This window comes from Uloborus diversus, chromosome 2, assembly GCF_026930045.1.
Source record: "Uloborus diversus isolate 005 chromosome 2, Udiv.v.3.1, whole genome shotgun sequence".
Taxonomy (NCBI): domain Eukaryota; kingdom Metazoa; phylum Arthropoda; class Arachnida; order Araneae; family Uloboridae; genus Uloborus; species Uloborus diversus.
Genome location: NC_072732.1, coordinates 1,459,462 through 1,475,545, shown reverse-complemented (window position 1 = coordinate 1,475,545; position 16,084 = coordinate 1,459,462). Strand labels below are relative to the sequence as shown.

Here is a 16,084-nt window from a genome sequence, read left to right as displayed (position 1 = left end):
TTGTTTTTCATAAGCTAGTCATTATCAGTAGGGTAAGATGAAAACTGAAAGGGCACATTGCAAAGAAAATGCTGTTATTTTCTTGACAATCTGTGCCTCATTTGCATTTATTTTTCATTTTGCTCCTATTTTAGTACAACTTATTTTTAATCAGAAATTATATGTATCCCCAAAATCTGGACATATCTACATGTAAAATAGCACAAATATTTGCTAAAAGTTTTGGTTTTGGAAAGAAAATTAATGTAGTTTTAATTAAGTAAATGAGTAAAACAAAAGCTGTATTTTTACCTTTAGTCTTCTTCATTGAAAATTATTTATAATAATTATTATTTAAACAGCCCTTATATTCATAGCAAAAATAATTTACAAACAATGAATACAGCAGATATATTGGCTATTAAAGTCTTTTTACTGTAAAGCTGTAAAAAAAAAGCCTAAGCATTTTAATGAGGCAAAAATGATAAACTTTTTTTAAATCCTCTTTTTATATTTATATAAGCTCTTGAATTTTTAAAATTTCATGCATGTCGGATTCTTTCCGCTTTTTTGGGAATGTTTTTCTCGAAACGATCAAGACTGCTAGATTCAAAATAGGAAAAAGAGTATGGTGATTTAAGTTAACTTTGAGCCACAATTTCTCTGTTTAGAAATGCCCCTCTCATATTGTAAGTTTTACTGTCTAAAATTTAAAAAAGGCTTTAAAAAGTAGTGGGATAGTTATCCAAAATTATTAATTATTAAGGGGTTTCTGTACCTCAAAAATGATGAAACGATCAAAAAAAAAAAAATTATTGCTTATTTCAAAACAAAAAACTATTCTGAACACAGGGGAAAAGTTTCATTGCTTTAGTTCAAATATTTAAAAAGTTGTGAGTGGTTTTAGGCCATGCTCCCTATGTGTTCTTATGCAAAAGAAAAACTTCAAATTGCTTCTTCTCGATGATGGTTTTTTTTTTTTGTTTTCATGTCATTAGAATACCTAAGGTTTTTTTCTGTTAAAGATACAGCTTTAAAGTAATACTTTTTGCAATTGGGATAACATACTTAACAAAACTGTGCATTGGATAAGCATCTTATAAATTACTTTAATGTTTAGAGCATGTTAAACCTTCAAAAACCAAATTTTTTTGTAAAAAACATTGATTTTTTACATAATTAATCACAGAAAATTTTCTAATGAACTCATAAGCAAATGAATGCACAAATTTTTAGAGATGATTTATAGTGATCGTTTTGCAAAAAACGTTTTTTAAATTCGTGCAAAAATAAAAAAGCCTTAGGGATTTAAAAAAGTTAAAATTTTCCTCAATTTTTTGAATTTTCAAAAAAAAGTAGGCAAAGTTTTTAATTTTGAAAATAAATTATTGATTACGAAATAAGTATGCATGTTATGGTTTCAAAGAAATATAAAATTTATATGAATTAAAAGAAATTGCTTGAAAGTTACTGTGACCCCCTTAAACTCATTTTAAAATGAATTCATGGCTCAAAGTTGTCCTGCTATTTGTGGCCTCTTTGAGCGATGCCGAAAATAGAATGCAAAATAACTTTTTAAAATAAAAATCGTACACTTCTAGTGCGGCAAGATGAAATGGCTAATTGTTTAAAAACTCTGCCTTTGTATCTTAGAATCTTTCGTCTGTCCATTTATAATATTACAATGTATAGGAAGAGTATTTTAAACAACTTCTAACATAGCTTCTGATAACAATGACCATTCTTTAAATTCTTGCTTACGCAGTTTCCATCCATGCTTTCTTTTCTTTTTCTTTCTTTTTTTTTTTTTGAAATAGATTGGTTTGTTTTTTGTATGCTTTAGATAGTTTGCTCTTTTGCAGATGTTTCTTTAATCGTGATATTTTCTGTCTCTTAAATACTATAAATTAATACTTATTTTCGTTTTTGACAGAAGTCCTGAGTGAAACCAGAGACAACAAAAAAGTAGTTGATGTGGAGTTGTTGCAAGTCAGAGGTACATCATTAAAGTTATTTTTGTAGTCATTTATTATTCTATCACTCAAAACATAATACAGTGAAGCACCGATTATACGTTTTCAGGGCCCAATACAGGCTGATTTTGCTGCCGTTTTTCGGTACCTTCACAAAAATCTTGTTTTGAAATCGGTACTTTCACAAAAATCAAGTATTAAAATCAGTAGCTTCACAAAAACATCGGAAATTTCACAAAAATTCGCATATTAAAATATAAAATTTGTTTCTCTATTTAAAACAAAATATACTCATAAAATAAAATTCTAAGCAGGTTTATATGAACAATCGCTTAAATAGAAACCTTTTTGTAGTATTTTAACTAATTTTTAGCTGTTTCTCACCAAAGTGTATTTATTCAATATTATCACAATCTTTAAACATCTGTTTTGAGGAACCGTTTTTCTCATAATTTCCTATATTATACACAGTACATAGACCATTAAGCTGAAATTGCGATGGTATTTTTTGTACTTCTTAGGTTTTTAGCTACCCCCCCCCCCCCCAAAAAAAAAAGAAACTTGTTAAAAATACTAGATGACATTTACCCATTTCGAATTAAAATTTCACTTGTTCCACTACTTCTTTTACAAAAATTAGGATGCGTCTAAAATTTCACAAAAACAATGGTGATAAAAAAAACTTTCACAAAAATAGAATGATGCAATACTTTCACAAAAATAGGTAGCGAGAAAAAAATCCTGGAGTGGCTCCTGGTTTTGGAAGGGATTGTATGAAAAAAGCGTACAAATGAAAAAAAAATGTATAGCAGGATACATTAATATGTATTAAACTCAGCAGGGACCAAATTAAAAAACGTATAAAAGATTAACGTATAAACGGTGCTTCACTGTATGCCAAAACGTACAATGTTTGTAACAGATCGATAGTTTCCACAGAACTTGCATATTAATTGAAATGGTCTCAAAAGAAAAATGCTTCGTTCTGAGAGAAGAGTATATGCATCTAGGCTGAGGATCAGAATCCAGATAACTTTGTATCATTAGTTCTGAAGAGATTAAAAATTGCCTAGGAAAGTGAAAATGGCTAATGTGACAGGGTTCATACGCTCCTTCATAACTCCTCCAATACTCCTTCATTTAGGAAAATTTTTTGAAGGGCCCTTCAAACTCCTTCATTTTGGTTTTAACTCCTTCAAAACTCCTTTTTTTTTCAGTTCAAGCTACATAATCTTCCTCTATGACAGTAACTTAAAATACTTAGATCGAAAACTAACTTTGTCACAAGGGCCATTTTAATGTAGTCATTTCGTGCATTTATTGTTCATAAAGATAGGCTTTACAAATTGATTGTTATAGTTAAGTCATAAAAGTTGAAGGTGAAAATGTTATTGGAAGACTAAGACATCTCGTAAGTGTAATAAATCATGCTGTTGATTGGCTATTTTTTCAAGTTTTGTGGTTTTTGTTTTTCTCTCCTCCACACTCTCAGCAGCAAAAGTCAGGTTGTCTAATTATTATTTAAATATTTAAAAATACATAAGTCGATGTACTATATTAAGTGATTGTGTTAAAAAAACAATTGCTTAGTAAATGAAAGTTATGATATTGTAAAAAAGGATCATCCACAAGTGATGTCATGCCTTGAGGGGAGATGGGCTCATGAAATTGACAAGGGGAAGAGAGAGGGTGACAAAAAGTGACATCACACAGTTATTGTAACAATATGTTTGTAAAAAATGACATGTGACAAGAGGAGTTAGGTGAAGTATGACACTTTGTAATAAAGGGGGAAAGTTGTCAAATATGATGAAAAAAAGTGACATCATTTAATGGTAGCCCATTAGTTCAACTCCAAAATCTCATTTTTCTCTTTCAAAACTGCTTCATTTTATTTCTGAAATTGAGTACGAACCCTGTGTGACCTGTTTTTCAAATGCCCCGAATGTTCATATTATAATTATTTCAAAAATTTTCCCTAAATGAATGAATTGTGCCCTTTAATAATCACTAAATAAAAACCAGGTTAAATAGCTTACAATAGTGTTCTTTACTTGTGAAGGTAAATTATCTCTTTTAAAAAGCAATTGAAATACAAAGATAATATCTTTGCTTTTGAATATTACTGTGACAGTAAAAATCTTATGATCAATTCATAAGATAAGGCGTGAAGCACCGTTTATACGTTTTTGAAGGGACTGCATGGAAAAAGCATATAAGTGAAGAAATGTATAATAGGTACACATTAATGTGTATTAGACTCTGCAAGGACCAATTTAAAAACCGTATAATTGTTAAAAATGTATAAATTGTGCTTCACAGTATTACCAGGGGTCGAAGTGGTCCTATATTTTAAAAAAAGTATGAAAATCGTCCTATATTTTTGGAAAACGTCCTATATTTCCTATATTCCTATTTTTTATCCAATTTATTTCTTTAAAACAACAGTAAATAAACTATCTGACTTCGTATCTTTCGTTGAAAGTACGTGTGCAAATGAATTTCAAATTAAAAAACGCAACTCACTAAATCCTGCAACAGGCATCTTCTCTCATTGGCCACAGCAATATGATGTCACTGTAGTGGGTGGAGTTTCGAGAACGAATTCTAAAGTTGGTTTTAGAATTTTGCGTTCGGCAACAGCAGTTTGTTTTGTTTTCCAGCGTGGGTTTTTTTTTTCGGTTTTTGTTTTCGCGGGTACATTTTTGCGTTCAGTGCATTTTCTGACTGGAATGTTCTAATAGTCTTTTTGCAATCTTTTCTTTTTGTGGAATTTTATAGAACAAAATATCTATATATTTGTGCTACAAAGCATTGGTTATTTCCTGTTAGTTCTCAACACAAAGACGGTTTTTATTTATCTATATAAGCTGTGTTTGTGACATTTCTATCCCTGCAAAAATTGTGAGTTGCTGTGTTAATTATCAATAAATTTAACTTTTTTTTTTGTCTACAAAGTACACTTTTTTCAAAAGCTATTCTTTCAACTACAGGAAAGTCATTTCAGGTGTAAGTTATAATTTTGTTTGAGGGTTTTTTTTTTAAACAAAATCATTGATAAGAATAAATAAATAATATGTATGTATTATTTCTTTTTTCATAACAAAACTATAAATGTAATGTGTCCTACATTTTTTTTGTGGAAAATGTCCTATATGTGACAAGTCGATCACTTCTACCCCTGTATTACATATCCTTCTACAAAAGTCACAGAAAATTATGAAAAATATTCACAAACTATTTAACAAACATTGCTCAAAATTTTAGTGTATTTTGAGTAAATTTACATTTAACTATTATTCTATTTTTATTGCAAATATCAGTAATAACTATTTTTTTTAAATGAAGTTTGCAAAATTCAATAAGTGTTTTCCCAAAGTGGACAAAAAGGGACTCTCGTAAAAAAAAAAATACCTGGACTAACCCTTTTGCTATATTATTTTTGAATTCGTCTGTGACCGAAAACAGCTTCTGGACTAAGTCGGTGATATGGATTCTTTTTGGTTATTTATCTCATCACGCCTTTGGGGGAGCAACGGATATTCATTCTTTTGTCTCTCTTACTTGTAATCGTGCCGTTGTCTGCCGGCACGTGGCATTAAAATATTTGATGTATTTTTACAGCTCAGTTAGATGAAGTACAAACCAATGCCAAGAAGGTATCTGCCGAACTACGTAACGTTCAGGAACAGTTATCCACTGCCAGGCAACAGGTGAAGGAGAAGACGGAGCACGTGTTAGAATTAGAATGTGAGCTCTTTTCTATTTTTGTAAAGTATAACGTACAGGATGTGGTTTGTGTGCGGTTTTTAAACTTCTATAATTCAAAATGAGCGCATCTTAAAAAAGTTCAAAGCAGGGGTGCAGAAAATGTTTTTCCTTCTAACATTTCCCCCAATCCATATGAAAATTTCCTCAAAATTTTAAGATACATATAAGCTTAAAAAAAAATTCTATATCATTATAGGTTTAAAAAATATGTGTCACAAGTGTTGCTCTAAGTACTTGGCATATATGTAGTAAGTCAGCAAATACAGAGTTGCGAGGAGAAATTTTTTGAACTGCTAAAAAATAATTTGAACATAAATTTATTGAATGCAATGCTTTCTACTTCTTGACTCATTATATATGACAATATCCAACATTAGAAATTACTGAAAAATCTTACTAGGACCAGTGAGTGAATATATACTGGTCAGCAGATATTATCACCGGTCCATGTTAAAATTAACGCTAAATAACTCACCACATTTTTATAGTACTATACAAAAAAAATTTGATGGGTCCAGGGACCACTAATTATTTTTTTGTGGTGGTCTAAGGCCAGTTTTACTAATCTGGGACCAGTGGACCAGCGATGATTTCGAATGCTGATATCATATACGTGAAATATATAATTATATAAAATACCCCACTTATAAAAAAGTAACAAAGTTGAACTTTGCCATGAATTTGTTATTTATTTTCTACTATTCCCTTTACATATATTTTTAAAGACAAATTAAAAAACATAGCACTATTATTACTGATGAAAAATATTTTAATGCTAACAAAAACGCAAAACGTTACAGCAAGCATTTATTCCGAGCACTTGCGGGAAATCGCACAGGGTTACAACGATGGTGTTCTCCCAGAGGGAAAGTTGTGAGCGACATAGGAAGAACCGAGGTGAAAACGAAAAGCGCCAAACATCGCGCCAACAGAGCCAACGTAGTGAGCTGAAGTCTGGGGGAAAATACGTTCTACGCATACGCGACCAAAGGAGAAATTGCTTTACATAAGCAGCCCAGTAGCGATCCATGTTTACAAAATTGCGACTAGTTACACGGACTGAAAACAAATTGCTAATCGGTCTAAAAAGAACAAAAAATGATTTTTTGATGGAAGTTTCCACATTTTCTTTTTATTTTATGGGAAACTTTTAAAATCTCGCAAAAAACTCTGACTTGAATCAGCAAAATTTCCCCAAACGAGTAAAATTTCCCCCGCTCTAGGATCGCCGGATCGGACATATTCTGCACCCGTGGTTCAAAGTAATCCAGATATAAAAAACGGGCTCTGGGCCCAGCTAGGCTGATCCTAGTCTGTTTATCAATCCCCAATGAAGATGATCTTAAAACTGCTGTAACAACTGCTTCTAGTAAAATATTCCAAATGCTTAAAGCACTGTTGAAGTGGTCATTTTTAAACCGCTACAGGAACTGACTTAGGACTTAACCTTTAGGAGGAATCTTAACAAAAGTAGAATTGTAATATTTTACAACACTGAATTTAAATAGTGTTTTTTGTTGTTGTTTATTATATATATATATATATATATATATATATATATATATATATATATATATATATATATATATATATGCTTTACAAATTTTTCTTTATATTTCTAAATCCTATTAAAAAAATAAATTTTAGGATAAGTTTTCAAACAGGAACTTTATGTAAGATTATGCAATTAAACATAAACAAGACAAAAATATGTAGGTCGTAGAATCCTTTCCTCCTGTCAATAAATAAATAAATTTAAAAAAAGGTAATTTTTTTTTAAGATCTTGTATTTAATCTACAAGAGAAAATGTATTTTGAAAAGAAGAATAAATTGGAAAAAAAAGTAAATAAAATGGAAAGGAGACGACTGATCAAACTCTTAATCAATAAGTCTTACAGTTGTGTGGAGAAATACAAAAGTACAGTAAAACCCCTCCTAACGGACACCCCTCCTGTGCGGACAATTTTTAATTCCCTGATTCCAAGACAAATAACATTATTAAACCCCTGCCCTGCAGAAACCCTTCTATTGCAGACAAAAAAAAAAAAAAAAATCCTGTCAGTGTCTGCATTAGAGGGTTTTACTGTATAATAAGACCTACCTCTTAGCATGCTGAATGCATATCTTTGTGTGCGTGGACGCCCATATGCAAAATTGTAAGGGGGTGGGGGCTCAGATATTTTAATCATGGTTTAGCAGGATATTTTTCCCATGGAGGCAGATTTCACAGGATGGTGACTCAGGGAAAAGTCAGGGAAGTTTATTAATCAGGGAAAAGTCAGGGAAATATCAGGGAATTTCGAAAAAATAACAAAAATCAGAGAAATTGATTTTATGAAGAGATTTTTTTTTTGCTTTACAAAATTAAGTTCTTTAATTCCCTACTCATTTTCTGCCAATTATCTGTTCAAAAGAAAAGTAAAATTAATGAGGTGCAATTATACACTGCCACATATTTTTGCATCTTTTTTCCTCAATGTCAAAGTATTGAATCTTACTTATTAACCACAGGACGAACTTCCTAAGATTGCTTCTGTGTCTGTTGTTGTTTATTTTACCTAGCTTGAAATTTCCTTTCACGCTTTCAATGCTACGTAAAATAAGCAACCGTACAGGCAAAGAGGAAGCCGTCATTAATGCCTTAGCTCCTTTGCCTTTATCCCATTGTTTCGAAGTAATTACCGTACTGTAATCACGATTTCAAGAAGAAATCTTTGGTTTTTGAATTGATACTGATAAAAGTTTAAAAGTTATTTCTTCTTCTCGTTTTTAACTTAATTGCTAAAATTGAACTTTCAATAAAAATAACTTTGAAAATTTAGTTCAAAATAATTTCAATTACGTTTTAGTTCTATCATAAATGCACATATTTTTTTAAGAGTGATTTTAATAGTTTCTTAAAATTCTTATGCTAAGTGGTTTCTGGAAGTAATTTTTTTTTTTAATTTTCTATAATCTTTCCATTTAGAAAAATTTAAAAGTACTGTTTTTTAGGGTTTTTTCCAAAAAAATTGACTTGGTATATTTTTTTTTACTATTTTATTAAAAAAGTAGCATCTTTTTAAAATATATCTTTAATTCAACAACTTTACCCAACTTAAAACGTTTAAAATACTGCATTTAATACAAACATACAATGGATTTCAAGTAGAGCAAAGAAAGAAAACCATTATCATTGGTAACGTAAATCAGGGGAATTTGGTGAACTTAATCAGGGAAATCAGGGAAAAGTCAGGGAACTTTTTTTCACAGTTCCTGTCGCCACCCTGTTTCAGGACAAATTAGAGTCGTTAAAATTTGACATTTTTAACAACTTATTCATTAATGGCTGGAGAAGAAATGTTTTTTATTTTTGAAAAGAAAAAAGTACTAAAAGGAAGGAAGTTCGGGACTCGAGCCCCCCTCCCCTCCCTTGCACTCTATATGGACGCCCTTGTTTGTGTGATAAAAATGCTTAGGAGTGAAACTAAATTTAAAATCAAAATTTAAAGAGGCCCTAATTCATCTTAATTCTCAACAAATAAAGTTTTATGATATGTACGAAGGAAAGAAATTAATCACAAAAAGTAAACCTTGAATTCAAAGTGTTTCTCTTGAAAAACAAATAAATTAATAAAATATTGTAAACAGTGCGAGTTACAGTGAAGTTGTTATAAGTACAGCAAACCCCCAATTATCCGTGAGCAGCTTATCCGCGACCTTTCACAGTTAAAAAAAAATTTTGTTGATGATTAACAATGAACACATTTTAACTTAACTAGTGAAAAATATATTTTTAGACATTATCATTTCTCTTTTTCCCCCCTACCTTCCAATGACATCAAACTTACCGAAATCTGACGAGTAAAACCTAATTTTTACATCTAACACTACTTACTGCTTAAAATCTACACTACTTGTTGAATTTTAGCTTTGCCCTACTTAAGTGCGTAAACAAGTGACTGGACCAGTCTTGAACTGGACCGCAAGCTACACAGTTTGAACTGGACTTTGAGGTTTTCATCTTTTGTAGGTTGCAGGTAATCAGTTTGCACGATTTGCTCGCGTAAGTCGGTGATCTGTTTGCAACAATGAACGATCCTTTTTAGCCTACTTTCCGTGTAAAAGTCAGAGAAAGAAGAAAAAAGCATGAAAGAAGGCTTAATGCATCTTAAAAATATCGCGAAAAACAAAAAAAAGTCAAAAATAAATAAAATGATTAAATAAATATCAAATATTAAAAAATTGGAAAGTAGGGTATTGAGATGGGGGAAAATGTCGGTCTGTCCCCCCCCCTCCCCCCCCAATAACTTTTGAATGAATAGTCCGATTCGAACAAACTTGTTGTTTTGACATTTTATTGTTTTTTTTTTTGGTAAGTGCATTAATTCATTTAAAAAATTATTTTTGGCAACAGGGGGAAAAAAGACTATTTTTTTTTTGTTGATATGATGTATTTATTTTAATGACCTTATTAATTTTAATTATTATTTTTTCGTTTTGAAAGCTGTTAAAGAATTGTTTTAATGGGAAAAAAAGTGTATTAGCTACTTTGTTAAAAAGTTTTTTTTTTTTAGATGAGTGAAGTCTAGGTTCATTCCTAGAAATCAGCTTAAATATTAAAAAAAATATGTTTGCAACAATTTGCGATTTTAGCTATTTTTAAGAATATTGATCAGGTACTAGAAAGTAGTATGGGTATATGGGAAGGTAGGCTCATTTAGTTCTAGACGGAACTTCTCGTTTAGCTTTTACATGCATTTTTTACACACACTGTTATTATTTTAGCTTAGTTTAAATGTATGCAATTGTTCTTGATACTTTTAAGCTATTGCATACTCTAGCATTGTTTTTACCTAGTTTTGAATTATCCACGGTTACCATACCACTTTATTCCGCGGATAATTGGAAGTTTACTGTAGTTCGAAGTTATTTAGATTAGTAAATAAATGTTTAGGGATGTGTGTCATTAGATCTTCTCTTAATTGTTTACAAATTGTGGAGTAATATATTTAAAATATATGCAAGTCAAATAATTTCATACACTCTACAAATAAGCACTTTTTGTTGTAGCCCAATCAGCATAATTCAATTGTAACTTCAAAAGTAAGAACATTTGATTAATAAACAACTAAAAAAGAGAACATTTTGTTAAAGTTTCAAATGTGGTAATCTTTTTTTACCAAATGTTTTCGAACTCTGCTTTTGGAAAAAAAAGCTAGTGCTAGTAGTGATTTTTCCTTTTTTTCTAAAAAAGAAAAAAGAAAGAAAAATCTGCAAATTTTTAATCGGATTTTTCTGTTTATTTATTGAATTCAACTAGTTTCGATTTATGCGAAAAACGAATTGACCATCGAGAGGCTGCCGTGTTATGTGGTTTAATTGGGAAGAGTATCGTTTCTGAAAAGAATTTTTGATGATGTAAGATGGTTTTATGTTGATTCTTAACAAACTTTTTTTGGAAATGAAGTAACCTTTTCCTTAAAGCCACTGAAGTGAGAATAGCCGATATTGCATATGTTAGTATCATGTGCAAAAACTTTTTTTTTAAATAATGTAATTGTAGTTATGATTATTTATTCTTACTTTCTTTGTATTCTTACAGGTAAGTTATTATCATTAATTAAAGAAAAAGAATCCGAAAGTGAAAAAGAATTAGGAATAGAATTTATGAAGGATGGCAGTTATCCAGCCAAAGGTACGATATAATTGACCCGTTTTTACTTTCTATGTGGGGGAACCTGGGATGGGATGGAATGGAATACAGTAGAAGACCGTAATAAAGCTGACCTATATAACGCAATTCTCTATAAAACGCACAACTTTTCAGAAGTAAACAATATGCTTTGAAGTTTAAAAAATCCCTCTGTTTTGCTTTGCAAGCACTAAAATTGTAAGGAAAATCAAATTTTGAAACAGTTTCTCATCTTTCCATCTTAATTCAAAGCTTTTAAGGTATAATTAGTACTTACAGTAAACAGAAAATACCAGATGGCTTTTGAAAATGCAGCTGTTATGCAAACCATGAAGCTACCAGAACTACAGGATTTTGATTGTGAAACATATTTATTTGTGAATAACTCATTGTAATATGGGTGCTTTAATACTCATTGCAGATAAAACTCATTCTGAAGTGCTAATATATAGATATATTCTTAATATTAGTTTCAAAATTTGAAATGATCTATAAAACGCAAAAGCTCTGGTCCCAAGGTGTGCATTATAACGGTCTTCTACTGTATTCATTTTAAATCTAAATTTATATTGTCTTGCAAGATCATTTTAGACTCGAACCAAGTTATAACAGAAAATTACAATTTACTTAGAAAAATATTTTAAAATGTTTATACAAAAAAAATTTAATTCGTAGCACAGATTATGCCAATTATTCCTTAAAAACTAAGTATTTTTATTGAATCGGTAATTTAAGGCTGTTCACAAAAGTTTACATATTAATGCTGCCTCATCATCATCGCTGTGCACACCGGCACATGAGTTTTCAGCCCATTTTACACATTTTAAGCATGCCACTTTATTTTTTATAACTCCTTGGATTGTCCATTTCATGGAATCTTCATACCATCTCGGTCTATCAGTCTTCCTGGTGTAATTCCAGGGTCCAATACAGGCTGATTTTGCTACCGTTTTTCGGTACCTTCACAAAAATCTTGTTTTGAAATCGGTACTTTCACAAAAATCAAGTAATAAAATCAGTAGCTTCACAAAAACATCGAAAATTTCACAAAAATTCGCTTTTTAAAATATAAAATTTGTTTCACTGTTTAAAACAAATTATACTCATAAAATCATATTATAAGCAGGTTTATATGAACAATCGCTTAAATAGAAACCTTTTTGTTTTGTAGTATTTTAACTCATTTTTAGCTGTTTCTCACCAAAGTGTATTTATGCAATATTATTGCAATCTTTAAACATCTGTTTTGATGAACCGTTTTTCTCATAATTTCCTATATTGTACAGGTTTTCAGCTCCCCCCCCCCCCTCCAAAAAAAACGAAACCTTTTAAAAATAATACTAAATGACATTTACACTTTTCGAACTAAAATTTCACTTGTTCCACTACTTCTTTTACAAAAATTAGGATGCATCTAAAATTTCACAAAAATAATGCTGATAAAAAAAACTTTCACAAAAATAGAATGATGCAATACTTTCACAAAAATAGGTAGTGAGGAAAAAATCCTGGATTGGCCCCTGAATTCAGTACCATCTGAGACACAAATACTTGCTTAAAGACCCATACTGCCGTGTGCAGGTAAACGGCAGTATCTGTAGAAATGAGTTTTGGAGATATTTGAAGAAACGCGTTTCGGATTCAATGCAAACAATAGGGAAATGTTGGAATTGGACGTCTTTTTCGCGCCTTTTTTTCAGCAGAAACCAAATAAGCGAGCTTGTGCAATAAAGATATCGTACAGTAGATGACAAAAATGCAAAAAAATGAAAAATTTGTAGTTACTGCCCTTTACCTGCACACGACGGCAGTATAATCAAATCGTTAAAAGAGGGATGGCATCCCATTTCGCCTCAAGACCATGTGTCAGGGTTTCCGCTACGATCGCAGTTTTCGCAAAATGAGAAAACACTATCTGAATTGCGAAAAATAAGCAAAGCATTCTCACTATTTTGCTCCAACAAAAAATAAATTATTAAAAAAAAAACTTATGATTCAAGAGAGAAAGCAGCATGGCGATACTCAATTTAATCTTTTTAACACACTTTTATTAGCTTCACATGTATGTATGTGTATATGTATGCATGTATCTTGTAACGGAATCTTGCAGCTCAATTTTTGCCCTCTTCCTGCGATCGGATTCTTTTGAAATTTGTCACGCGACCTCAGACCCGATGACAATGCAATATTCTATAATCAAATTAATTAATTAACTCTTTTAATTGTTAGTTTTCTCAAAATTTAATCAATATTTTGGCATGAATCTAACAATGAAAAAGGAAAAATTTGAAAAAATACATTAAAAAATGCTCGCAAAAATTATTTAAAAATATCTAGAAAAACCTTTCATTTTTCTGCATCAGAAAAAATGTGTTCCAATGTTCCAAGGTAATTAGAACATAAAATAGAATTTTTTTAAACTCATTTCATGCCAAAATTGAGGTGAGCCTTCCATTGGAAATTCATTGGTGATCAGACCATTGTTGAACAAAACTTTTATTCAAATGCATCTCAAATTTCCAAAATAATATAAATATGATTTCCGAAAATATACATCGATGACTCACAGTAGCTTCCCATCAGGGTGCCCTTGTCTTAACTTTAAGATATTACCTCACACTCGTTTTAAAAATAATTTCGTCAATTCAACTTTTACGAAAAGAAGTAATTGCAATTTTGCCTGATAATTCTCCAACATAAGACTAAAAAACATAAAAATCAAATAATAGTTTAAAAAACTAAAAAAAACACGCTTTCGTAGCAAAATGAACTAAAAAGTGAAAAATAATCTTTGGATGATAGTAGTTGACCAATCCCTTAATTTTAATGTAATACAAAAAAGCGTGGGGGGCTTCTTATCAGTTGTCTTGAATTTCTTCCATTTGTTGTCCGAGCAAAAATGTAAATAGACAGCCCCCCACGGTTTTTTGTATTACATTAAAATTAAGTGATTGGTCAACTACTATCATCCAAAGATTATTTTTCACTTTTTAGTTCATTTTGCTACGAAAGCGTGTTTTTTTAGTTTTTAAAACTAGTAATTTATTTTAAATATTAAGCCAAGATTTTTAAATTACTATTCAGCTCAACAATGCTTAGTCTTCTGGCATTATGTCCCCCTCAATAACTGCATTATTCGGAGGAGGGGAGTGCAGCGTTCAAAAAACCAAACATGTAGTTTCTTTTTTTATTTTACGTTAAAAAAAAACTGCTGCACTTTTTTAAAGATGTCATAGATGAAACAAAAATTTTATTTTCAAACTGGAGATGAAACACATTGGGGTGTTTAGAAAGATATGAAAATATATATTATTTTAGCACTCTGCTAAAACTTTTCCCACAATTTTAGCTTTTATGCTGAAGGACTTTTGAACCCAGCTTAATTCCTGCCATGTGTACAATAGATTTTTTTGTATCTCTACTTTGATCTAATTAAATAAACAATGTCATAAAACTCATTTTAAGTGGGCACAAGTTCTACAACTTTATACGTAAGAGTACTTACCTTTACCGTAATTTTATAAAAATTTTAATTTTATGAGAAATACTCTGAATTTCATTATTTTTCATCGAACAACAAATAATAACTGAATAATGATAACCACCTTTTTTGCTTCACTGTTTTCGTCGTCGTTAATCTGATAATTTATTGATCGATTGATGCATGAGTGATTTTTTTTTTAGCCCTCCTAAAGTACCTGTTTACCTTTCAGTTATAATTAGGGGAACATGGGGCAAAGTGAACTAGCAGGGCAAAGTGAAATAGTGAATTATTTACTTTGCTTTTAGCGCCACCTATCTAGTAATATTTTAACTATGTAGACTCATATGTAGTCTATTCCAGTCAAGAAAAAATTACCTCTGAAAATCAAGGAATATGATAATACAAGCAATTTTCAAAAATTGATACTCTTATTGTCATATTTTGTTGTAAGTAAAAACATTTTTTGTTAATATAAAATGATAAAGTGTTCATGTTATCAACACTTTAAATAATTATTGAGATTTCCTAATATTCAATGCAGTGTTAATTTAGTTAATTTAAGATTATTTATATTTTAAATAAATTGTTCAATTAGTGAAGTACACGCAGGGCAAAGTGGATGGGACAAAGTGAAATAGTTTGTTTCATTTACTCATTCAATCATTTAATATAAATCACTTTCATTTTCATTTATTTATCAATTCATTTACCCTCCTTCATTTTGTAATTCACTTATATTTATTCATTCATTCACTTATTTTCTTATGCATTCATTCTTTTACTCATTTATTTTTCTTCATATATTTATTTATTTATTAACTATTAGTTCATTATTTCATTATCTTTTTATTTATTCATTCAACCTTTTATTTATTGATTCTTTTGATCAAAAATATGTTTTATAATCGAATAGAAAATATTTCATTCGAAAAATATTTTATTTTGCACTTTGCCCCATGAAAAAAAAATGAAAAAATTTCCACTTTTTTTTTGGAGACTCAAATTAACTGCCAAAAATTAAAAATACTGTTTCAACACGAGTTTTACTGTAAAATACAATGTTCTTTCTTTGTGTACTGCAATTTTCAAAACAAATTTACGATTTGTTCATTTTGGAAAAAACTCGGTCATCTTAACCATTTCACTTTGCCCCACACTCTCCTGCAATGAAATTTTTGTGGAAACTGAATGTGAGGGTGTAG

General features: G+C 30.3%; 1 protein-coding gene across 1 annotated transcript in view; it reads left to right on the top strand.

Moving 5' to 3' along the window:
• LOC129217729 (sarcolemmal membrane-associated protein-like) overlaps positions 1–11,412 on the top strand; it is a 62,538-nt gene extending 51,126 nt beyond the window's left edge. Inside the window, exons 15-17 of the mRNA XM_054852065.1 lie at positions 1,913–1,975; positions 5,577–5,702; positions 11,309–11,412. Coding sequence (XP_054708040.1) covers positions 1,913–1,975; positions 5,577–5,702; positions 11,309–11,412 — 293 coding nt within the window. The remainder of the gene's footprint in view (positions 1–1,912; positions 1,976–5,576; positions 5,703–11,308) is intronic.
• The last annotated feature ends 4,672 nt before the right edge of the window (positions 11,413–16,084 follow it).